The 24,349-nt window shown below is 53.0% G+C and overlaps 1 protein-coding gene and 1 long non-coding RNA gene across 4 annotated transcripts; one reads left to right on the top strand and one right to left on the bottom strand.

Annotated features, from left to right (window-relative positions):
• Positions 1-7,830: 7,830 nt before the first annotated feature.
• PKDCC (protein kinase domain containing, cytoplasmic) lies at positions 7,831-17,714 on the bottom strand. Its single transcript, XM_025454060.3, has 7 exons — positions 17,037-17,714; positions 12,697-12,819; positions 11,764-12,035; positions 11,058-11,137; positions 10,696-10,803; positions 8,978-9,151; positions 7,831-8,758 (listed from the first exon to the last, which is right to left on the bottom strand). Exons 1-7 carry the CDS (start codon positions 17,697-17,699, stop codon positions 8,673-8,675), a joined length of 1,506 nt encoding a protein of 501 aa, XP_025309845.1. The 5' UTR covers positions 17,700-17,714; the 3' UTR covers positions 7,831-8,672.
• Positions 17,715-18,238: 524 nt separating this feature from the next.
• On the top strand, positions 18,239-21,733 carry LOC112664463 (uncharacterized). 3 transcript variants are annotated; one of them, XR_003139731.2, is made up of 4 exons: positions 18,239-18,306; positions 19,207-19,321; positions 19,792-19,861; positions 20,505-21,733. It is a non-coding gene; the product is annotated as an uncharacterized LOC112664463 (long non-coding RNA). The 3 variants fall into 3 exon arrangements; XR_003139730.3 differs by lacking the exon at positions 18,239-18,306 and adding an exon at positions 18,479-18,761; XR_007403281.1 differs by lacking the exon at positions 18,239-18,306 and having other exon boundaries at positions 18,479-19,321.
• Positions 21,734-24,349: the final 2,616 nt, after the last annotated feature.

Here is a 24,349-nt window from a genome sequence, read left to right as displayed (position 1 = left end):
ATAATGGGAAAATAGTGTGGCAAGGCACTGGGGTCACTGTGGGGAAAGGGGCTACCTTCCAGAAGTGGAGCTTGCCTGGGCCCCTTCACAAGAGACAAAAGCAGATGCCAGCGTGGAAGCAGGTCTGTCAGTGGTGGTGCCAAAGGAGAGGGCAGGGGAGACAGAGGGAGTGGGATAGAGCGGAAGGCAGGGCTTCATCTTGGGGTCAACCTTCTGAGCCTGGTCACTCATGTTGGGACAACAGTATTAGAAGAGACAGCAGCATACACACGGACCTCTCAAGTCGGATCGACAAGCTGGAAACAGCCTGGGCCTGGCTGGCACCATCGGACAGCTGTGAAGGGGCTCAGGGATGAAACTGGCCGTATTTGAACGGCATCAAATCTACTCCTCATAGCACACTAAGTGTAAGTGACAGACAGAAAAACAAATTAATATTACAAATGTCACCAGCTTTCACGGTCTGGTAAGAGAAATGCTTCCAGGGACAGATTCACAAGACTTCGTAATTCTGAGGACTAATATCCTTCATCACCCTCATCAAACGTCCAGAAGTGGTGTAGTTCTCACTAAAGAAGAGTGAGCTGGAGGACACAGAGCAGGTTGGGATGCCTAATGCTCAGAAATCAGGCAGTTGGCTGTAACTTCAAAAGTGGGTTTTAGGGCAGCCCCGGTGGCCCAGTGGTTTAGTGCTGCCTTCAGCCTGGGGTGTGATCCTGGAGTCCTGGGATCGAGTCCCATGTCGAGCTCCCTGCATGGAGCCTGTGTCTCTGCCTCTCTCTCTCTCTCTCTCTCTGTGTCTGTCATGAATAAATAAATAAAATCTTAAAAAGAAAAATGGGTTTATGCTGGAGGTCACAAACTGCCTGACGACTAAGGTTGGCCCACAAATGTCTTTATTTTTAAATTTGAATTAGAGGCCAAAACACACGAATCAGAAGAATCACAAAAAAAGGAAAAAAACAAAAAACAAAACCCAAACCAAGCCTCTGATTCCCTTGAAATACCTACGCGCTCAGGCCTAAGTTCTCCAGATGGCATCAGGCCCTGCAACTCCCTTCCCTGCTGGCTTCTGTAGTCACTTGTGACTTCAATTCTAGTATTAAGCCATCAAGCACGTTTTATGAATCAGCGAGTTAGTGGGGCTGACTTTCCAAAAGTCCAATTTAAATGAAGGCTATATAACAAAATGGGAGAGAGATTTTGGTCCTACTTTAGGTGAAAAGACTGAGCCACTCCTTTAATCCGTTAAGACAATGATCTAATTAAAATTTGTTTGATTAATCAAACATCACAACATGCAAGAAAAGTTCAGGAAATTAAAAAAAAATCTAATTAGTTTGTCATCCTTGCAAAATTTTTCATTGTGTGCATTCCTTTCAGCCTTTTTTCACACGCATTTTTACAGGGCTATATATATGTGTTTGCATCCTGCTTTTTTTTATTGAACACTGTAATTTACATGTTTTATCACATTGCTTTATAATCCTCATTTTTTTTGTGATTCTAAATAACATTTCAAGAACCATCTGCGTGCATTCAGATCTTTTTGTTTTTTGTTTTTTTTTTTTTTGTATTTTGAAGTATTTGCTCGGAATATAGTTTCAAAAGTAGCACGAATGGGTTACATATATAACTTGCGTATTAAAGAGTTAACCTGGGAATTCCTGACCCCAAAGTACCCTAAGTCTCTTCATCTCAGCAAAGTGTTGGAGAGGCTGTAGGAAAAAAAAAAGGTCATTTCAGCATATGTGATAGGATTGTGGGTAATTTAAAAAAAAAAATTCAGCATGTGAAGTCCATTCCGGGAATAGCACTATCTTGAGACCCAAGTCAAATAGTACTAAATGTGCTAAGCAGAGGCTTGTGTTTAAAGAAGAAACTCATTTGCTCTTAATAACTGCAAAATGCTGCATAGCTCAACGATGGAGTCAGAAAACTTCACAGAGCATCAAAGCCTGGTTCAAAAAGATATGGGAAGCCAAGATACAAGACAAACTGTCTTTCCCCATTAAAGCATCTTTGTGCCCTAAGTACGATAGTCATTCCTTAGAACAATGGCTGCCTTTAAAATTTTTTATTGATGGGAGAAAAAAAATGACGAAACAAGACCAGAGCGTTGAAAGGTATTCTATATCCTATAAACAACCTAAAGAAGCATGTAAACAAGGTGATATGTCATAAAATGAAATGTGATACAGATAACCTACCACTATCTTCTGCACGTGTTCAGATGACTAACAAGTGCCTTAAATCTCTTAAGTCATGGAAAGCAAGCACTCTGTATTTTATTTTCATTTTGCTTACATGTCTTTCCATCAAATAAATAAGAAGATCGACAAGGTGGAAGAGCAGGACAAAATGAGAGCCTTTTCTAAAGACTGACCTCTGTGCCAGAGGGGCTTCTGGGAAGTGGCCTATGAGTTTTGTTTCCATGCAGAGCGAGCCAGCAGCACCTCTCAGGGCAGGATTATGGAGCACTTGAGCAAACCCCACCTCCTGTGGAAAGGCAGCCTGTCTTTGGTGAGGAGAAATCGTGCCTCCCTAATCTACTAGAGCTCTTTGAAGGGCCAAGTAAGTGTATGGATAAGGGAGAAACAGTAGACACACTCTATTTACACTTTTAAGGAGCTTCTGACGGGCTCCACACCAAAGCCTGTTGAGTCACCACGGGAATGGGGGGAATGTCTGGTGACAATAGGGAACTGGCTTAGAGATAAGAAATATGGAGTAAGGATACATAAGCCTTTCTTTGGATGGAACAGTGGGAAAGGTAGGGCTCCTGGTGGGGGACTGATTCTCCTGAGGGTCTGGGCTAACTGGGTTAACTGGCCCTTGGCAATCCAAGATGTGACCATCAAGTGCTCTGTGTTCACAAGCCACATGTGCAAATCAGCTTCATTGCCCGTGTAGTCACAGCTCATATATTACCTTGTTGACTTTGTGACGTCTCCCGTGACATTGCGAGGTCCTGAAAGGCAGGGGCATGTCTGATATTTCAGCATTCATTACAGTGATTGGCACTTCAGAAACATTTTGTGGCTTAAGCAATCGAGAGGAGCGAGTTGTACCTTGAAATTGTCTGGCTTGCGGATGATGCTGAACTCTTCTCTGTGGGGAAATATCAGCCAAAAGCTGTAAGCGGCAGGGAGGCGCAGGAGACTCACGAAACGGTCTGATGTTCACCATGGGCAAGGATAGTTTGAGTAAAGCCTTGAGTGAAAAATAATTCAAATGGCACTTTGTTTTTTATTATACACAGAGAGTACATATAAATGTATATTGATAATATTGAGGGTGAGAGATTTGAAGCTCTCAGTGTCAGCCCAAGAGAGAATTTTGGGTCACTATAATCCAGTGCTTCTTAACCTATGTTTCATTATGGCTCCCTCCCTTGCCAAGTACTCTTGGAGATATTTTTATCTTTTTTTTAAAATTTTATTTATTTATTCATGAGATACACAGAGAGAGAGAGATAGAGACACAGACACAGGCAGAGGGAGAAGCAGGCTCCATGCAGGGAGCCCGACGTGGGACTTGATCCCAGGTCTCCAGGATCACACCCTGGGCTGGAGGCGGCGCTAAACCGCTGAGCCACCCGGGCTGCCCGAGATATTTTTATCCTAATTGCACCATCTTCATGAAATTTTCATAGCATGTGTATACTCTGTATCTGTTTATGTACTTCGACCCTTTGGAGGGCCACTAGCCACATTTAAGTTCTTTTCATGTCCCAAGAGCCAAGTTTTGTCTCCTTGGGGATGATCACAGCCTTCATGAGAATGCATGCTGTAGAGGACTCCCCGACAATTACAGACCTTACTATCAAGGTCCCTCTGGCTTCAGGTGGGTTTGACCAATGGAGAGCTTCATAGGAGATGGGAATGGACAGAGGGGCGGGAAGGAGAGTAACATGAGTGTACATATTTTTCTAGCTCCCACCTTGTGAAGTCATCTTGTCTGGCTGTGTCCTTTGGTCACTTGACTCCTTCTAGGTTCTCTGCATTCTGGTAACAGATTATATACTCCCTTCCCTTGGGAGGGGTTGGTAATAGCTCTACTGTTACTAGCCCCAAGTTACAGCACTATCCTTGGAGTTCCCTTGTACCTACACATGTAGAAGTTTATCTTATGTTCAGCGTGCTCTCCTATTCCTGTTGGGACCCTGAATGATCGAGGGGAAGGTCTTATCGCTGTACCTCAGGAGAATATCCTGCATCTGGGAGCAGGCCAGCAGAGGGTAGATGAGCAGTGGAGGGTGGGGGGCCAGGTAGGATGCGGCAGGAGGACAAGTAATTACGGCCCTAAAAAAAGAGGCTGAGATGGGCCTTGTTCTGATTTATGGAATGGGGTAAGAGCATGAACTCTCCAGATATGGAAGGCCATTGGGGATCCTCTAGAACTTGAGAGGTAATTTTAAGAAATAGCATGGTTGATCTCCTTTACATAGTTGGGACTTACATAGCACTTTCTCCACCTGATGGTGTAGCATTGGCCTGGATTCACAAAGAAGTTACTATACCAAATAACAGTCCTGCATGATAGATCTCAAAGAGATCCTTTCAAAAGGTCGAGCTCTTTGGGAACATCCTCACTGTTATGGGATGAACCCCAGAGGCAGACCTTGTCTCCTTAAATTGCCTTTTGGTGTTTTGTTTTGTTTTGTTGTTTTGTTTGTTTTTTGTTTTTATCAAAGGCAGGTGTGGGTCTGGGAATTGTTTCGAAGGGAAGTACAGGTCTGAGCACATCACTGATCTGGGTTCAGGGAGACGCTGCGCTCCCATGTAAGACAGTGGGAAGAGGGGAAGGAGCACAGGCTTTTGGGGGCTAACATCCTGGCTCTTTACCTTCTGGGCCATCGCCCGTTTCAGAGATGCCATGGGGTTTAAACGAGAAAGTGCATGTAAGGGCGGCCTGGCCCTCTTCCCAGCCGACTGAGTAGTCTCATGCTCTGAGTCTACCAAGTCTTTTACTGGCTCTGCCCCTGAGAGCAGGGGGCAACCAAGCTTTACATGCTTTGGGCTCCAGAAGCCAGAGAGTGAAAGCAAGAAGCCGTTGTCATGGATGGCGGGCGGGTGGGCACATTATCCTGAGGCCTCCTAATCCCATTTTCTGCTTTCATGTTAATCCTCTTCCTCCTGTCTGCCACACACTCAACTCCCAGGGCACTGACCCGGAGAGCCCGGCTCCACCTCCTCCAGGCGATGGCAATGTTCCCTCTTGGGGGTGCTGGAGGTGGGAGGTGGGGTGTGGTGACAGACTGGCTGTGCCTGGTCGTCCCCAGCCCACCTGGATGCTCTTCCAGGATGGGTCACTGATGAACATTGAGGGTTCAGCTCACTCATATAAGGACAGATCAACCAGTATTTCCTAAACACTTACTGTTTGCTGATACTGGCTAAGATCTTTACTTATAGAATTTCATTCGGTCCCTGCGACACTCCTGTGAAGCAGATATTATTTAGCTGAAATTTGGAGGCTTGAGGAGTTGTCACAGCCCAGATCACACAGAGAGCACATGCAGGACTGGCCAAAATTCCTCCGGAGGCTCTTGGGGGACCAGTGGCAACGTGACCCCCTCTCATATTGCTTCCTACTTCCCAGCCCTAGGAAAGGACCCCCCTCTAGCTTCCGGGTCTGTCACCTGAAGCTTCAGTTGGGTGAACTGCTATTTCTTCGATGCACGAGGCCCCGGGGTAACATTGGCTATACAGTGGAGTGGAAAGAACATAGACTCTGGGGAGGTGTGGTTCTGGCTTCCGCAGGAAGGGGACAGGATGTACCCAGGAACTGAACGTTTTCCAGGGAGACAGGTGGCTACATGGTAAATGGCCATGGGGAGACGGGAGAGGGATGATTTGGCCTCAGGCTTTTTTACTCACTGTCCCCTTCCTTTCAGGGCACTCTGTCACCTGTCCATTCCCAGCTGCGAATGCTCTTTTCTCTGCCAGAACAAGACCAGCCGTTTTTGCCCTCAGATATCTAGATTCTGAGGTAAGGCTCACTTGCCAAGGAAGAAGCAATCCATTACACCCTCAGCCTCCTGTGCCTGAGTCTTTCTAAAAAAGTTTGATGCACTCTGGCATTTTAGTTTGTCACCCACTCCAAGTAGGCAAGGGCTCCCTAAGTCTTATTTAGATTGCTTTTGCTACCATTCTCCCTCTCCTCTGGGTCAGGCTCAGAGATTAGGGTGGGATTTGAATGCTTACTAAATCCCTTAGCAGCTGTCATCTAGGCTTCAGTTTTCAGGTCCATAAAATTGGAATGATAATTGTACGTTGCTGAGGCCAGAGCCTGCCCCTCTCCTCAGGTCACTTCTAGAAACTTCTAGAGCCTGGCAGGCAGTTCTTGGTTCATCTTCGGCTTTTCCTTTTCTTGCTGAGTCACATGCGTCCTGGTCCCTATGGGCCTATCTGCTGACTGCAGTCTTGCTTTCCCTCTGGGCTGCACAGACCCTGCAGACTTTCCTGCCCTAGTCCTATGACACCTCCTATCCTCAAACTCCATGGGCTGGTTGGCAGGTGGAGAATAGCAGAAGGCAGTGTAAATCTAACACTACTGGATGGCATGGGGCTATATGTGTTGTAGCACGTGAATTCAGCTCAGGAAAAGGGTCTGGAGGCTGAGGTCCTCTGTGCAAGGGTGAAGCCCGAGGTTGGTGAGGACTTGGTTGAGTCATGGTATGAGCTGCTGTGGTGGCTCTGACCCTCCCCACAATCAGCAACTCCAGGTAGCCACAGGCAAGGTGTGGCATGTGTGGGGTAGGCATGGTGGTAGTGAGGTGCAAACCTGAGGATCTGAGCAGCATCCATGATTAGGATTCCAGAATGAAGATTGACTCCTCAGTCCCTTAGAACTCCAGGGACATCTTGTATGTGAAAACTTACAACAACCATGTCTGTTGAGGAGAAATCGGATTCTCAGTGAAAGTTTGGTTCTTCTTTTTAAAGCCCTCAAAGGTTTGCATGCTACAAAATATTCTAGAAGCAGAATGGTATACAGGAGAGAAATATAGGATTTCAAATTAGAAGATGTGTATCCATGCTGGGTTCCCTCTGGCCTCAGTGTTGATCTTGAACCCTTAGGTCCTCATTTTCCCTCTGGGCTTCCACGCACTTGGGTCTTCCCTTGCTAGACCCTCCCTCTTAAAGCCCAGGAAGAGGAGGCTGGCCTAACAGACCTTCCTTTCTCTCCACCTTCCATATATTTTAAGCTCAGAGAAAGGCTCTGGAAAATAAATTACCCATTGGTCTGTGGTGGGCAGTGGTGACCATGACCAGGCCCACCCCCATATGGGGCAAAGGCAGGTTGCTTGAAGCCTCCCCCCGATGTGGCTGACATCCCACTATTAGGATGCTGGTCCTTTGGGTAAAAGCTCTATAAATAAAAAGCTGGCATGTGTTAAAGCATGAATGTCCCCAGGGGAGGAAGTCCCTCGTGTCTTTTGTCCAGATATGGATATGGAGGGCCATGGAGGGAAGTGGGCACCATGGGAGCAGGGCCTGGAAACACATTTTGCCAACTTCAGATTTCACTCCTCTTTTTATTCATGAGATACAGAGACAGAGGCAGAGACATAGGCAGAGGGAGAAGCAGGCTCCCTACAGGGAGCCCAATGCAGGACTCGATCCTGGGACTCGATCCTGGGACTCCAGGATCACACCCAGAGCCAAAGACAGACTCTCAACCACTGAGCCACCTAGGTGGCCCATATTTCACTCCTCTCAAGGTCACCACCCATGACCTCCTGCCCTCACTTCCCCAAACAAACACCAAAGAATTAATTGAGGACGTAAGTCAGCCCAAGAAACTGTGGCTTGTGAAGAGTCCTTGCCATGAAATGTCATTTATTAATTGATTTTTTTTTTTTTACAAAAATAAACATTTAATGAACAAGAAGTACAAAAGCTTCTGGATATACAAACTCCAGGAGGGGGGAGAGGCTGGTTTTGGCTGCTTTGCGGCTTTCACTGAAAGCAAATGAGGCAGAAAAGGCCCCGGCCCCACCCCCACCCCAGGTCCTGGCTCAAACTGCAACCTGCTCCTTGACCCCATGTCTTGGCTCATACCTTGTGGGCTCCTCTGTCCCTGCCCCTGCACTGGCCCGGGGTGGGGGGCCCAGTTGGGTGGCCAGAGGTGGCCTCCCTGGGTACAGAATCCCCCACATCCCAGGGCATCCCCGTCAAGTCTTCTATCCGGAACTCAGCTGAGAGAACCCTCCATGATCGATTGTCCCCACGCAGCCCCCACCCGATCGTGACATGCAGCAGCAGCAGCAGCAGCAGCAGGGGCTCTGGCTACATTCTCACACTGTGAACACAGTGATGGGGCTGCCCACAGAATTGTCCCAGCAAGGGGCAGACCCCCAGTGGGGACACCAGCCTGAGCCTTGCTGGCAGCCCAGAGGGTTGGAGGGGCAGTCAGCCCCTGCCCCCCACCCCACTGTGATTCCTGGCCCTGGGGCCAGCAGTCCCATACCTAGACCGGTAACTCACATTTTAACATTTGGCATTATTGCACGTTGTCCTGGTCACCTCACTGTCTGGGATGTCAGCCTTATCTGCAGGGGTTTCTGGGTGACATGCGGTGCTGCTGGTGCAAGTCACTCCCTCCCTCCACAGACAAGCCCAGCTGGTGGGGCTGGTCCGCTGTCAGCCGAGCCCTCAGACAGGTCAGCCGGAGGCCCTCACATATGTAGTCTTGTTGGGATCAGGGACCACGTGGCTCCATCCTGTCTTGAAAAATACCAGCTGCCGACCTGGAGGTGGAGGTGAGAGGGAACAGGACTAGATCTCTCCCTGGAGGTGGGGCCACTCTCCCTAACGTGACTGCCCAGAGGACACAGATACTTGGCTCTCATCCTCTGGCCTTCTTATCTTCTCATCAAAGCTGGCTCCTGATGGGGGACCACTATCTGTTAATCTCTTCCAGGGAACTCCAGTCACCTCCCTCAGCATGTCCTTTCCCACCGGCTCACCTGTCCAGGTGGTCTGGTTGGTGACCACAAAGGCCTGGCACTGGGCATGGCTCTCACAGATGTCCACGGCCTCAGCCAGGTTGAACACCGAGAGGAGGCAGCCTCCGTGGTGGTAGGATGGCCAGCAGCGGTAGTCTTCCTGGGGGATGGTGCTGTCTGGGAGGCGCTGGTACTCTGCGTTCGGTGATGGAGTTCAAATGAGAGCTCTGTTTCCAGGCATGAGGGCTGGGGCCACTTTCTGAAAGGGGCTAAGACTCATTTCCTAGCTGAAAGCTGAAATCCAGCCCAGTTGCCCTAGTGTGGAGATGAAGGCAGCTACCACTGTGGACCGGACTGACCATTCAGTAAAGGCAAAGTTCACACTTAGTTTCTGGGAGACATACAGCTCCCAAATCTAAGGACGCACAGTGTGTTCAGACAGCACGTGACGTGGGCACGTAGTGGGATAAACACACACACAGACTTCAGTGTGCCTGTGAATCTCCAGGGAATCTTGTTAAAATTCAGATCCCGATTTAGAAGGTCTAGGGTGGGGCATGGGAGTGGGCATTTCTAATGAGCCTTGGGTGTTGCTGGTCTGCTGATCACATTTTGATTGGCAAGAGTTTGGAGCACCCCTTGGTCCCACTTCCTCCTGGCCTTAGGGAGAGAGATTAGGCAAGCTCTTAAGGGAGTGGGCAGTTAAGATTTCTGAAGAGGAATGCAAATGAATGTGAAACACAAAAATTACCATTTGGGAATCCACAACTCGAGTGTTTGGAGAGGAGGCTGGAGGAAAAATCTTCCCATTACACAGAAAGAGCCCCCGGATGCTCTGATAGCTCCTCAATCAGGAAGCTGCTTAGCTGCAGGCCGCCTGTTCACCTGAGTCCTTCCTGCTGCCTGGGGAGCCCCAGCCCGGGACTGATAATGCAGAAGCCCTGGGCCTCTGGCCACCCCGCCCTCCTGCCTCCTTCTTCTACCAGGGACTAGACCAAAGTCCAGGGCTGGCTGTGATTTATAGCCCCATAAACGGCGTCCTCAGGGACAGAGCCAGCCATTGTTCACCTCGTTAAACTTTATTTACAGGGCTAACGAGGGCTCCCCCACCCCTAAGACTGGCCAGAACTCCTTGAATACAGAGGCTGCCCACCCCTGGCCCCCCTGGCAACCATGATAAACCCCAGGGCCTCAGCAGAGGGACTACAGCAGTGGCTAGAATTCTCCCCCTGCTCTCGGGCTTCTTGACTGGTTTCGATGTGGAGGCCCAGGTATGGTCAACCTCCCCTCTAGCCCCAGAAGGGTAGAGGAAGGCAAGAGAAGCAAACATATATTGTACTCCAGCTGTGTGATGGGAACCAGGTTAATTGCTTACACACACTTCACCTGGCATTTAATCCCCATAAGCATTTTGGGGGGCAGATAATACTAAACCCAATTCACAGATGAGAAAAGTGAGGCTTAAGGTGTAGGTAATATGCTCAAAATCATGTAGTCAATACATAGTGGGGTCTGGAGCCCCCAGAGAAGGGGCGTCAGTGCCTCCCCTTCTCCTAAGTCAAGGGAGAATTAGTTATTCTGTCTCAGCCAGAGAGAGGACCTCCAAGTAAAGGCTAAAGAGTCAGTGGTCCTTCAGGTGTGCCTTAGGAGGTTGGGCCACGTAGCCCATGAAGGGGATCACCCACCCTCCCACCTGTTCCCCACCTCCCCAGCCCCTGAGCCCCGTCAGAGCCACTCACCAGCTCTGCTGCCTGCTGAGGTGTTCCGCAGATACTGCCCACTCCGGTACAGGTGCAGCACTTTCTCCAGCTGGGCCAGAGTCTCATCTACTCCCCAGGTGAGCTCTCCTGCAGAGTGCAGCGTGGCTATGAGAGGGCATGTGGGCTCCTACTCCTCCCCGAGGTAGGCCACCAGCTGCCTCTCCCTCTCTTCCTCTGGAGCCTGTGCCCAGATGACCAGTGGACAGGGAAGGGGGTTTGCCACAGAATGCCACTTTGGGAAATGATGGTTTCTGGATGTGTTGTCCTGGGTCATTCTCATCCCCATGCCTGCCGGGGGAGGGGCAGGGTGATGAGAAGCAGATGGGCCCTGGAGAGCTCACCTGTGGCGTTAACAATGCTGTCCAGCAGAGGCCGTAGTGAGGGTGGGGCACTGTGGGGCAGGAGGTATGTGAAGAAAAACCTGGGCCAGAGAGAAACCAGGGGCTCAGTGGTACAGCCTTGGGGACATACCCTTCTTCTGCCCTGATTTGGGACAGAACCCTAATCTGGCCAGGGAGCCTGACCCCTCAGGCTTACCACCCAGATAGGGATCAGAATCAGGGTAGGAATCTGGGCACATGCTAAGGCCACACCTTAACTGCAGTGTGAGGTCTGTTTTGTCATCCATCCCCAGAACTTCCCCACCACCCAGTCCCACATCATCCCCTGAGCTGATCGCTATCAGAGCAGCCCCAGAGCCCAGGCCCAGTGAGGAGCTTCCAGAGGTGAAGGACCAGGGGAGGAAGGGGTAGTGCCAGTCCCACCAGCTCTCGCTCTGAATCTGACACTATTTTAAGAAGCCTCCAGCTGCCACCCCCCAACCCAGATTCTCCCTGGAGCTGACTATTTTTAGCCTCATCATTAGGAGCCTGAATGTTCCCTTCTTGAGTGGGTGGAAGGATTTCCCCACCCCTGCTGCTTCATTGGTCAAGGCTGAGTCTCCCCACCCTGGTTGGCCTCCTGGACCCCCTGTTGGCTCTCCTCTTGCTATGCCCTCCTGGGCCCACTCTCCCTCCCCGGCCTTCCCGGGTGGGGGGTGGAGGTCACCTGTAGGCATTGTAGAGGTTGCGCTTCTCATTCATGCCCTCACACCAGCCCTGGGCTGAGCAGGGCAGGGTGAAGTTCCTGGCCGGAAACTCCAGTATGCAGTCTGTGCTGCTTGTACACGGTGTCTCCTCCACACGTGCGTCATCCAGATCTGTCACCTTCAGCTCCCCATCCACCAGCACAAACTGTCGGGGGCGGAAGTCCAGCAGAGTGACTGAGCCCAGTGGGGAGTGGGCCAGGTGGTGAAGGAGCCGGCCCAGGCTCAGGCAGATCTGAGGAGCACACACAGGGTTGCTCATATACTTCTCTCCTGAGAGGGGGTTGGGAGGGGGGACTCCAGGGCTTGTCCCTTTGGGGTTCTGGACTTGCCCTGGGGGTGGGGTGGGGGTTGGCTTTCCTCTTAAAGGCCCAGGGGCTTACTAAATGCCTTCCAGAGCAAGCCAGTGATTTTCTATTAATCCTGGGCTAGCCTGACCCTGAAAGTCACACAGAGTCGGAGGAAATAGGCAGCACGGAAGTGTGGGGATCACGAAGCTCCTCCCTGAAGTTGCATCTTGAGTATGGTTTTAGTTCAGTGTGTTGATATAGAGTGAGGGTCAAGATGACCTCAAGGTCTTTTCTAGTCCTGGGACACTGGCCCTCTTGCAGCCAGGCTACGGGAGTGTGTGTGTGTGTGTGTGTGTGTGTGTGTGTGTGTCTAAGGGGAGCAGGAGCACAAAAAACGTCAGAATCCTCTACATCTTCCTTCTTTTTTTAACCCTTTGGCTGATGGCCGAGTCAGTTTTGCTCCATCGTTCCCTTTTTTTTTTTTTTTTGGACTGAGGAGGAGTCCAAGCTGCTCTGGAGGGCTGGCCTTCTAAGGGAAAACCATGCCAGCAAGGAGCCCAGGGCCCGGCCCTCTCCCCTGCTCCCTGGGCCCTCCTCCCTGCTCACTCGGAATCGGTCCTCCCAGGAAGTCTGCAGCAGCTGGATCATCTCCACAGGGGCGCCCAGCTCTGTGATGGTGGTCAGGGTGTCCGGGATGTCCTCGCTGTCCTGGTAGCAGTAGCCATAGAGCTGGGGGAGGCACAGGGCAGGTCATTAGGTCACAAGGTAGGGGTGGGGACAGGGAAGGGCCGGGCTGTCAGATGCCCCCTCCCTCTGTACTACCGCCCCGTGCTCCCCCATCCCGGGGCTGTTGCTTCAGCGCAGGCCAGAAGAGAACAGCAGCATTGCCTCAGAAGCCTACAGCCCGGGCTCCTGCTGGTGCAATCAGCCTCTTACCTCCTGCTGCTCAGGTAAATGGGCAGGTCTGGACACCACGTGTCAGCCATGTGCCAGGCACTGTGCTAAATGTTTTACATGCGTAACTTGATTCTTACAATAACCTTACACAGACATAGTAGGTACTATTATTAATCTCCAGTTTACAGGTGAGGAACTTAATTCAGATAAGTTAAGTTACTTGCCTAATGTTGCACAGCTAAGAAATGCAGGAGCTTGGATTCAAATTTATGTCACTTGGATTCCACAGTTTGGTTCTTTCTAAGAATACCATTTGTTAATCAACAAGCCAGCAAATGGGTATTACACCTCCTCCCCTGCTCCAGTCTTCTATTTCTTATCATTTTTACTTTCTGGCAACTTCATGGTTTCTCAGCTCTGGTCTTGTGGGAGGAAAAACAAGGTCCCTCAGGACTGGTAACAAGAACAAAATATCTAAGGGGCACATCCTTGTGGGGGGTAGGGGGAGGTCACACCCAGCGATGGGAGTAGTAGTAAGGAATGGTTTCTGGGGAAGATTGGTTCTTTGGGGGTCTGTCCACTCCATAGCACCTGAGGGTGGGCTTGATACAGCTCAGCTAGTCAGGGACTTCTCGGAAGCACAGCCTGACCTTGTCATTAACACCTAAACCAGCGTCGACAGAGAGCCCCACTTCCTCCAGCCTCTCCCACCACACTGCACATCGGTAGGGGTCAGATGCTGCTCAAAACAACCAGCACCCTGTGGGGTAGGAACACAAAGGCTGAGTTGTCCAGGCCACAGTACAGAGAGGGGAGAGCTGCACAACGTAGGGGCTGGGGGGGAGGTGTTGCGGCACAAGGGGGAGCCAAGCCCATAGGCTAGATGTCCCTGCATACTGTCACCTCTCTTACCATCATTTACACCCCTCCCGGGTCCACTCCAGGCTATCACATGTCCTGTTTTGTCCCAAGAGTGCCCTTCTAGCTCCCCCTTCCCGGAGCCAGCTGCCCCAGCCCTGCTGGCATGAGAGAAGGCGCGGCTCGGGGCCACTGGCCACCATTAGATCACTAGAGCTGCGAACTGGGAGACCACGGGACAGTCCTGGGCACCCTCTTCTTTCCCCTTTCTCTGCTCCCCCACCTTGCATCAGCCCAGGGAGGCCCCAGACCCCGGTGGGGCGGGGGTGGGGGGGAAGGTAAGGGGAGCAGCCCTGGGGCCTGGTTCTCATTTTCTTGCCCAGAGTCTGAGCCTTTGTGGGAAACTTCTGAAGGTTATTAAACACCCGGAGGTCGTTAAATGCGCTGTTAACGAGGTATTAATCAACACCCCTCAGGAAAAAATAAAAAGACACCATTAACCCCCCCAGGAAGCGTGAGGCTGAGCATTTCAGTCGCATCTTTTGTTCGTTTGGGAGAAGAAATATACTCTAGCAGGGCCAGAATCTGCGCCCAAGCAGGCCTGGGGCCCCATCTGAGGCCTGAGATCCTGGAACTATGGAGGTAGGGGGGAGGGAAGACCCTTTTGCCCTTTGACCCTGGGCTATAGAGGCATCTATCACGTGAGGAGTGTGTGTGTTTGTGTGTGTGTGAGGGGTGATGGAAGAAAGAGAGAGAGATTTCGCCCAGGCAGCCCCCCAGACACCGGAGAAAGTGCTGGGAGGTGCACGGTGGGACATACTACCTGGGCATTTTCTATTAGAACCCACAAAACCGACTGTGGGGCTGCCAGAGAGGGGGACTGGACCTCAGGTGGCCTGGGGGAGCCAGAACTCAAAGAAAACATTCTTTGGCTCTTCCACAGTTCAGCAGTCAAATGGTTTTGAAATTTTAAATGATGAAGAGGTTAAAACATTATTTCTAGTTCCCTGAGTACCCTCACTGAAGCCTCCTGAAGAAGAAGACCCCACCCAGAGCAGGCTTCCCTGGCTGCAGAGGTGGCAATGCTGAAGAAGCCAGAAAGCACTGACTGGCAGTGGGGGATAAGTTGGGGAAATCACCCCCAAAGCAGTTCCTAAACTCATACTAAGGGACCCTTTCTTCTCTGTGATGGTAACTTGTTACTTTTCCCCAAGTGGAAAGGACCGGGACTCTCCCCACATTATAACACTTGTGTTTTAAGGCAACTACCCCAGTCCCCAACTCTGTAGGAGTCACACAGCAATATTAGACCCAGTCTTGGTCTAGTGAGGGAATGGGTGAAACCTATTCAGTTGTTTTTACACACACACACACATATATATATATATATATATTTTTTTTTTTTTTTTTTTGTGCCTTCAGACTTGGGCAGGGGGCCTGACATGAAAGTGGAGGACCATTCTGTGATACGTGTGGGGGCAGTTAACTAGATGGTGGTCAGGAAGCTTGGGTGTGGTAAGTCAGGGAGGGAGAAATTCCTTAAGAGACAGAAAAGCCCATCAAAACCTCAACCTGTCCTAAGATGGGGGGCGGGGGGGAGATCCTAAGCCAACACTTAATGTCCTGCTTCTTCACTGCCTCAGAATCTGGCTGACACCCCAGGGTTGCCAAAAAGTTCCCAAGAGCCCCTGGGAAGCGAAGAGAACAAGATCCTCCCAGTTAGAATGGCCACGTAACCAGTCGCTCACTCCCTGAAGCACCAGGCACACAGTGTCAGCTAAGCAACCAGGCATAACCACCCACAACTGTTGGCTATGCCCAACTTCCTGCAACCAGTTCAGGGCCTGGGACCTGGTCACTAGTGTCTGGTCAGAGTGGGGTGGCCTGGGAGACCTGGAGCCAGGAGGAATATAAATAGCTCTCTGGCCTATCTCTCTTATTTTGCAATACCCACCCAGGCTTGGAGTCTATCTCAGTCCTTACAAAAGGAGGGAGGGACTCCTAGATTTCTGAGTTCTGCTGGGTGCAGAAAGGTTAATCTGAGTGGGCTGGGAGGTAGAAGGTGTGGGCAAGGGTCCTCTCCTGGGAAGTGTGCACACACCCTCTGTTCAGTGGGCCAAGACCAGTCAGGGATTCCCCTCAGTCTGCTCAGACATGTGCAAAGGAACAGTCTGTCTAATCCTAAGGCCGACTCAAGGACAGGGAGCTGGGGGAGAGGAGGAAGTGGGTGTGTTAGGGCAGTGCTGGGGCTATGAGAGGCCCACTCTCTTAGTCTAGCCTGGAGGGGACAAAGTCGTGTCTCATCTCTCCCCTCTGCTCCCCAGTGAACAGGAGAGACAGAGTCCCATTTAGTAGGAACCTAGGCATCTGGCCTTTTCAGTCTTCCAGCCGCTGAGCACATCTGCTCTGATAATGTGACACTGAGCCACTCAGGCCCGTAACCTGTCCCCTGAGCACTGAGCTAAGACCTTCAGGCTTCCTCAATGATTCAAGGGCCGACTTTGAGGCCTGGGGAATGGTGGGGTTACTTCTGGGAAGGGCTGTGCATTTTCTGGCCCTATTCCCTCCAGCCCTTCCAGTGGCTTCTGGGTGGGGTAGGAGGTGGAGATATTCTCTGGGAATCAAGCCTGATACAGGGTCTCTTTCTAGCCCTTCCCTACCCCGTTGCTGTCCCGTCCCATCTTCAAAGCCAGACAAGCCACTGGACGTTGAGAGAAGAAGTGGGGTTCACATTCCACCAAGAAAGGGGGCCCTATCACCGCGGCTGGAATCCTGACTCAGGGATGACCTCTGTGTCTTGGCTTGGGGGCATTTCCCTGGTGCTTCGCACCCTAGCTCCAGCCGGAAGCAGGGTCCTAAGTCCTAACTGCCAGGCAACCCCTACCGCGAGTTTTGGGACGCTCTCTGTCTTGGGCTCTGTCTTCAAAGGCTAGGGGAGGGGGGGGGGGGAGGACCCATAGAGAGACCCGGGAGTGCCTCCCTAACGAGACGCCCACTCAGGAGCGAGAGGCAGGGCGGTGTGGTGGGCAGCGGCCACGGTCGGGGTTCGGCCCCTAGCTTGACCTGGACACAGTCGCCAGGGCTCCGCTTCTTTCTCTCTCCGGCCGAGCGTTCTCCTCCAGTCCGAGTGACCAGGTGACCGGCCCGGCGCGTCCAGCCTGCACCCTCACCCCCTCGCCCCTACCCCGTACCTGCAGCACGTTGGGATGCCGCAGCCGCTCCAGCAGCACCATCTCCTTGAGCAGCTTGTGGGCCGCCAGCCGGTAGCAGCCCCTCCGGGCCCCGAACTCGCGCACGCAGCTGCCCAGATCGTGGCCGCCGAAGTCCACCGCCTTGAGCGCCACGGCGGCGCCGCCGGGCAGGCGGACCCGGTACACGGCCTTGGTGTAGCCCGAGCCCACGTACTGAGCGCCCGACACGTTGCGGAGCGCGGCGCAGCCCAGGCGCGGGCCCGAGCCGGGGGAGCCGGGGGAGCCGGGGGAGCCCGGGGAGCCCGGGCCGGGAGCCGGGGGCCAGCTCGGGGCGCCGTCGGGCGGGGGCCGGGGGCGCTGCAGGCCCGGCCCGCCCGGGGCCAGGTCCATCAGGCGCCGCCGCTCCGGCCGGCCGGCCCCGGGGTCGGGGCCCGGGCCGGGGCCCCCGCGGGAATAGCGCTGCACCTCCTCGTAGCGCGCCCGGATCTGCCGGGCCAGTTCCCCGCGGCCCCCGCGACGGCCCGGGCCCGGGGCTGGCGACGGCCCGGGGGACTGGCCCGGCCGCGGAGGCTCCGACCCCGGTGCGAAGAGCACGTTGAGGACGGAGCCCAGCAGGAAGGAGGCGCAGAAGCCCGCGGCCACCGCCGCCCGCCGGCGCCGCATCGCTCCCCTCCCCCTCCCGCTCCCGCTCCCGCTCCCCCTCCCCCGGCCGGCCCCGCGCGGCTCCGCGGCCCCGGCCCGGGAGGCTCAGGCTCCGAGGCGGCTCCGCTCTGCGCCGCGCCCGCCCCCCGCCCAGTCCGCGCGCATGGCCCCGGCCGCCCCGACCCCGGCCCCGGCCCCGGCCCCGGCCCCGGCCCCTCGCGGGCCGCGCATCGGCCTGACACTTGCCTCCCTCCCGCCCTGCCCCCGCCGCTTATGAGGCCGGAGCCGCCCCCGCCCCGCCCCGCCCCCGCCCCGCCGCCTCCGCGCCCGCCCCCGCCCCCGCCCCCGCCCCCCGGCTCCCGGCTCCCGGCCCGAGCCCGTCCTCGGCGCCGCCCCCTCCGGCCGCCCGGCCCGGCCTTCCCCGCTGACTGACAGCGGGACCTCCTCCCGCGGCCGTCCGGGCCTGGGAAGCGGGCGGGGGCGGCTCCGGCCCTGCCCAGCGCGCGGGCCCCCGAGCTCGGGCCGCGGGAGGGGGGCGGGAGCTGCGGGCCCGGCGCGGGGGCGGCTAACGGGGCCGCGGCCGCCGGATAACGGGACCGGGAGGCGGATAACGGAGCCGGCCGGCGGGGTGCGGGGAAGGTGGAGGGAGGGGCGAGGCCGGCGGGCCGCGAGCGGGCTCGGGGGCGCCGGAGGTCCGCGCGACCTCAGACCGAGGTCCCTCCGGGGGCCACGGCCTCCCTCGGGTGCGGCTGGGACGGAGGCTCCTCGGGGCAGAGCTGGGGGGTGGGGGTGGGGACGTGGGTGCAGGGAGGCTGACACCTGTGAGCCTGCGTGGGTCGGGAACTCTGGGATCAGGGAACAATCGTGAGGTTTTAAAGGCTGCCCTGTTCAACCTCAACCGCCAGGTCTTTCTGGTTCCTCACTCTCGTCGTCCCTGAAGCCCCAGATAGCACTCCTCTCCCCGGGGTCGCTGCAGGCAGCAGCGCATCGTGAGCCACAGGCACGCCGCTAGGCTGTGCGGAGAGTGCGTTCGTATCCACGGACGTGCGTGCTCCAGGCTGTCTGTGGAGTGTGTGTGCATCGGTGTGTCTGGAGGGGCCACTGTGTGGGAGGAAGGGAGTGTGTACCCTGTGTGTGAGTTGGTGCTGACTCCGCCAGAACTTCTGGTCCCTCCTCCTCCCTCCCTGATTGCATCATTAGTGCTAATTGAGGGGCTTTCACACGCCAGTGCATTAGCTGTTTGGAGTGAGCTCCCCCCTCCTGGGAGAGATAAGCTCTGCCCCTCCCCATCCCGGCCCTCCACTTCCCCACAGCCCTGGAACTGTCCACCCAGAACCTCTCCCCTTCCTGGGCACCTTCCTGCCTCCCTCTGGTTCTGGACTGAGTAATCTCTCTCCTCCCTGCAGTGTCAGAGATTGGCTGGAGAGGAGTCAGGGAGGTGTCAGCAGGACCCCTCTCTGAGGGGTGTCAGGGAGGGGAGGTTATCCTTGGTGGAGTGGGGGCCTGGAGAGCTCTGGCATTCCTACAGAATACAGAGTCACTGTGATGAGAGAGGGGACAGGAATCTCTGCCTGGTTCTTTTGGACATGGAAGGACAGAGGAGAGGACTGAATCTTTGATATCCAGCCTCCTATCCCACTGAGGTAGGGGCATCCATCACTGACTCTTGGGGTTCCCTAAGACGGGAGAGTTGGGGCCCAGTCGAGCTTAGCAAGCACGGGAAAGGCAGAATAAGAAAAGCCACGGTTCTCCTGAGAACCTTGGGTTTGGTGGGTTCGGTCTGGTCCTGCCTGTCGCTCTGCCCTGTGCTGGCCCACCTCTGCTGGGTGTGGGGGGAATGGTCTGAGCAGATGCCCTCCCCAGCCCTCACACCAGATGTCTTTGTTCTAATTAACTGTGCTGGGAAAACCAACCTGGGTTTGTAAACAGAGCTACTGGCTAAAGTCAACAGGGAGCAGCAGCAAACAGCAAACATTCTCCTCACACAGCCTCCATCCAACCCAGCCCCTGGGGAAGAAGGGAGGCTTGCAGATCATGAGGCCCCCTAGCCCACTGCTGAGTCAGGGAAAGCCTGTCTGCCTCTGTGACCCCAATATGGCTGTTCCCTTCCCAGTTCCAGGGGCTCGGCTCCTCTCTCCTGGTGAGGACTGGGAATTCTGGGAGGAACAGGGTTGCTACCCAAGGTAAGCTCTGCCTTTCTTCCAGCAATCTTCTCATATCTCCCCAGCCAAACCTCTGCATCCAGGAGGAAGCCATGGAGTAGGGTGGGGGTGGGGTGGGGGGGTGGATATTCCTTCAAGAGCTTTCCTTGGGGCCTGCTCTGCTCTACGGTCTCAGAGAAGCCTCTGAGCTAGGCTTTGGCATTGTGAGTCTGTAACTTAGAGTTGGTGAATATAACGCGAACATTGTTAAGTGTGTTACACATCAAGTAGGTATTATAATAACATGTTCTGAAATTAGATAATTATTCCTATGATATCTTTGCCAAGCTTCAGTGTTTCTATTATGGTTTGAAAGTTCAGTGCACACAGGGGCCTGAGAAACAGGCACAAATGTACATACGACACACATGTATAAGCCCACCGAGCAGGAGCTTCACACACACGGGAACAAAGGCGTTTCAGCTCTCTCCTCACACCCACTCTGTCTCCCTCGCCAGCTTTCAGACACACAGACATATACAATCTTTGATGGAAATAGGTTTTTGGCCTCTGAGAAAAAGGGATTGCACTTTTGGACAGATTAGAATTTCTGAATTGGCAGTTCTTGAGTTCTTAACCAAATTCTGCTTGTTTGCTTTTTTCTCTTTTTTTCCCTGCCACCCAGGGAGAAGAATCATCATTTCAAAGAATTGAAAAAGACACAAAATACTGCTTCAAGCTTGAGGATCTATAGCCTGCCCACCCGAAGCCTCTGTGGCAGGGTCCCTGGAGACCCGGCAGGGCCAGTCCCTTCTCAGGCCAGTGTCCAGCTCTGAGCACTGAGTGCCACCTTCACAAGAGGGTCTTCCTCCAACTGTCACTCAAGGCCACAGCAGCCCTCAGATCAGAATATCTGCTAGTGTGAAGGCTCAGTGCTGCAGACACACCACATCTTCCTGCTCCTCCCTGTGCCTGCCACATCCCTACCCAACCAGAAGGCTAACTTGGTTAGCAATCCTTAGGAAGGAAGCAGATGGTTTAGACCCCAAGATGCTAGATTTCTCTGGAAATGTCTTTTAGGTACCTCCTTTCTGCATGTTTTGTCAGGTGGTCCCAGGCTGCCAGGATTGTGATACTGGCCTCTCAGACTCAGCTCCCTTTTCCCTCCAGCCCAGGTCTTAAACACCTCTTGTGGAGTGGTATGCTCCTGCTAGAAAACTTGGGGGATAAACTGAACCGGACCCTTGGGCCTCCATGTACTGCCCCTGCATGGAGCCAGACCTCCCCAGCTTAGTGCCCTGCTGTGTGTCCGGACTTGCAGTCATTACCTGTGTTTTCCCAGGTTGCCCCCTGCCCCCCCCCCCCAGCTCCTCTTTCCAGAAATATTCTCATCTAGCTTCACCGTGTGGTCTTTGCTATCTGGTTTTTCTAGGTCTCTCAGAAAGTAGCAGGTTACACACAATGCTTCTCCAATGGGAGGTACGTGGGTCCCTGGGAGCTTGAAGGTATATTTTCAGAGTTCTGTGGATTGATTTCCTTTAAAAGGAAATGTACGAAATACATTTGTCTGGTTTTGGAAACCTTGAGGTAGAGTCAAGAGTATGGGGCTTAAGAGTCAGAGAAACCGGGATTCAAATCCCATTGGCTGAGTTACTTTGCGCAAGGTAGTTAATCTCTGTGTGTCGAGTTTCCTCATTAAGAAAATGGGAGAAATTGGGATCCCTGGGTGGCGCAGCGGTTTGGCGCCTGCCTTTGGCCCAGGGCGCGATCCTGAAGACCCGGGATCGAATCCCACATCGGGCTCCCAGTGCATGGAGCCTGCTTCTCCCTCTGCCTGTGTCTCTGCCTCTCTCTCTTTCTCTCTCTGTGACTATCATAACTAAATAAAAAAAAAAATGGGAGAAATTAATAGTACCTACCACATGAAGTTGTTGAGTGATAATATGCAAAGACATGTAAAGTGCTCAGCACAGCATAAGCCCTTAAAATTATGTGATCTATTGCTAGTATTCACAGTAATATCAAACAAGTAAACATTTGTAAGACAGCTTGGTTGGCTGTAACTCTGCCCAGAGGCAGAAATGACTTGACTTCCATCCTGGTTCCCACTGGTGAAATCTCTCAGTCTCCCAGACTTTCATTGGGCCTGGAATGTTCACTTTTTTCCAAATCAGCAAACCAGCGGTCGGTTGATCAGAAGAAGCCTCCCTGCCTCCCCCACCACCCCACAGTGAGCTGTGGAGGGAGGACCATGAATCAGGGCCTGACTGATGTCAAAGTGAGTTGAGAGCAGGAGAGGCCTCAGATCTGTCCTCCCTGGGGCAAGAAGCTGGGGGGGGAGGATGGATCCAGAAGAGGAGGGGGGAAGGAAAGGGGTGGAGTCAGGCGGCCAGCTCTCCCACCCCCACTTCCCTCAGGTAGGAAGTGAAGCTGACGTTTCCAAAATATAAAAAACAGATGATGAAGGTCAGGTTTCCTACACACTGGAGAGCGGGAGCCCCAAGGCAGAGTCCCCAAGAAATGATGTTAGACAGAGATGGGGGCAGAGGGAGAAAGAGAAGCGACAAGATAGAAAACGATGCAGAGACAGGGAGGCAGAAACAAAAGCCCTGAGTCCTGAGAAAGATAGACAAAGAAAAAGCTGTGACTCAGGAGAGAGCTTTCTACTAATTTCTGGAAAAGAGCTTAATTCCTCTGTGTGGGTCCCAAGATGCAAACATGAGCCATTATGATTCCATGGCCCTGTCAGTGGGTGAGGCCCTCCAGGACCCTACCAACCAAAAGGCTTTGTAGGCTTTCTGAGTTCTACTGCCCAGGCTGATCTCTCTGTGTTTGGGCCTCTGGATCTGTGGTCCTGAGTGTCCCTCTAGTCTCCCTCCCTGGGCAGGGTTCTTTCTCCATCCACCTGCCAGCTCAGTCTCACCCACCAGCCCAGAGAGATGCTCTATGATGGCTTCTTTTTCCCTTTCCTGGCTGGCTGTGTCCTCCTCCTATGCTGCTTCCTTTGATTGGAGGAACGGGGTAGGAGAGGGGGAAGACTGAGAGGGCTGTTTAGAGCCATTACCTGGGGGGAAGGAGCAAGGGGAAGGCCTTGGTATTGGACCCAGCCCAGAACTAAGACTCTATGAGAGCTGAACCCTAGAGCCTCTGTTCTGGGGCAGATGGAGAGGCTAGCAGATGAATGGAGAATTGGCCATTGGATCACTGGATGATGGATGGAGTCTGTAGCAGGGAGTGGTGAAGGCCTTTGTCATTGCACAGGAGAGGAATGGGAATGGAGCATAGGGGCTGGGTGATTGGATCTAACACATTACCCCTTTTTGACCAAGCCAAATGCACCCTGAGGGTATATGGGACAACTTTCCTTCTAGGTTGTTGTCAAATAGAAAGAACCTAGAACTTTCTTTTTAGGTTGTTGTCAAATAGGTTGTTGCTTGTTTTTTTCAAGCAACTTCAGGGCTGTGGTTTGGAAAGTGGAGAGAAAAGAGGAAGAAAGGCTGTTGAGTTGTACATCTGGTTCTGGACCTCCAGAGGGCTGACAGTTCTCTCCCTCTCCCTCCCAGGGGGCTGGCCTACATCAAGGCCCAGGAGGAAGACTGTTCCTTACCATTAAGGAGACCTTGGCCCTGCTTGTGTCCTTAGGAGCTTAGGGTGTTAATTGGGAAGACTCACTCCAAACCATCAGGGACTCATACAAAGGAAGGTCTGGGGTGGACCTGCAGGAAGGAACTGGATGGAGAACTATCTTGTACTGAAAGCCTGCTGTGCGCCAGTTACTGTCTAGCCTCTTGACGCACACTGTGAGGTCAGTATTATCGTACCTGTTTTATACAGGAGGGAATTGGGGCTCATGAGATTAAGGAATCTGTCAAATGTCACACACATCTTTAAGTGACAGAGCAGACCACCATGAAATGAGCAAGCAGTGGCTGGGGCCCTGATTTGGGTTTTCCTCTCCACTCTTTGTTGGTTTGGGAAAAGAAAATTTCAGTCTGTGTGGAGATGGGAGAGAGGCAAATAAATGCCACCAGTGGGAACCAAGATGGAAGTGTATTAAGGTTATCTCTGTCTCCAGGCAACAGAGTTTGGTCATAAAGTTTTATTATTTTATAGTTCAAATTAATACTAATGATAGAGCATGCTTATTAAATGCCTTTCATCATGGTTTGATCCACTTAATGCCTCTAGGAAATAAATACTATCATTATCTCCAATTTTCAAGATGAAAAGATTGACATCCTGAGAGGTTAGGTACCTGGTGGCAGAGATGGGATTTGGACTCAGATGCCTGTGCCGGCAGAGCTTGTGTTCTTCCAGGTTCTGTTCTGCTGCCTGTAGTTTAAGTTCATGGGCTGGGCTGGGCTGGGCTGATCTCAGCTGTAAAAATCCTGAGGTCAGTCTTTCCAAGCCTGGCATTGCCATCTGACACGGAAGATGGCTGTCTGAGGATATTTGAGCCTTTAAAAGACAGAGGTAGGCTCTGCTGGGGCGAGGGGTGGGAGGGCACAGTGAGGAAAGAAGGGAGGAGGT

This window comes from Canis lupus, chromosome 17 (genome assembly GCF_003254725.2).
Source record: "Canis lupus dingo isolate Sandy chromosome 17, ASM325472v2, whole genome shotgun sequence".
NCBI classification, from domain to species: domain Eukaryota; kingdom Metazoa; phylum Chordata; class Mammalia; order Carnivora; family Canidae; genus Canis; species Canis lupus.
This window is presented reverse-complemented; position numbering and strand designations above follow the sequence as displayed.

Bases quoted from the DNA above. Each gene is read 5' to 3' on its own strand.
- PKDCC (XM_025454060.3), bottom strand. From the start codon at position 17,699: ATGCGGCGCCGGCGGGCGGCGGTGGCCGCGGGCTTCTGCGCCTCCTTC. The intron at 12,036-12,696 runs GTGAGCAGGGAG...TGTGCTCCTCAG, and splicing joins CCTGGGAGGACCGATTCCGA to ATCTGCCTGAGCCTGGGCCG. The intron at 9,152-10,695 runs GTGAGTGGCTCT...CACCGAACGCAG, and splicing joins CTCAGCAGGCAGCAGAGCTG to AGTACCAGCGCCTCCCAGAC.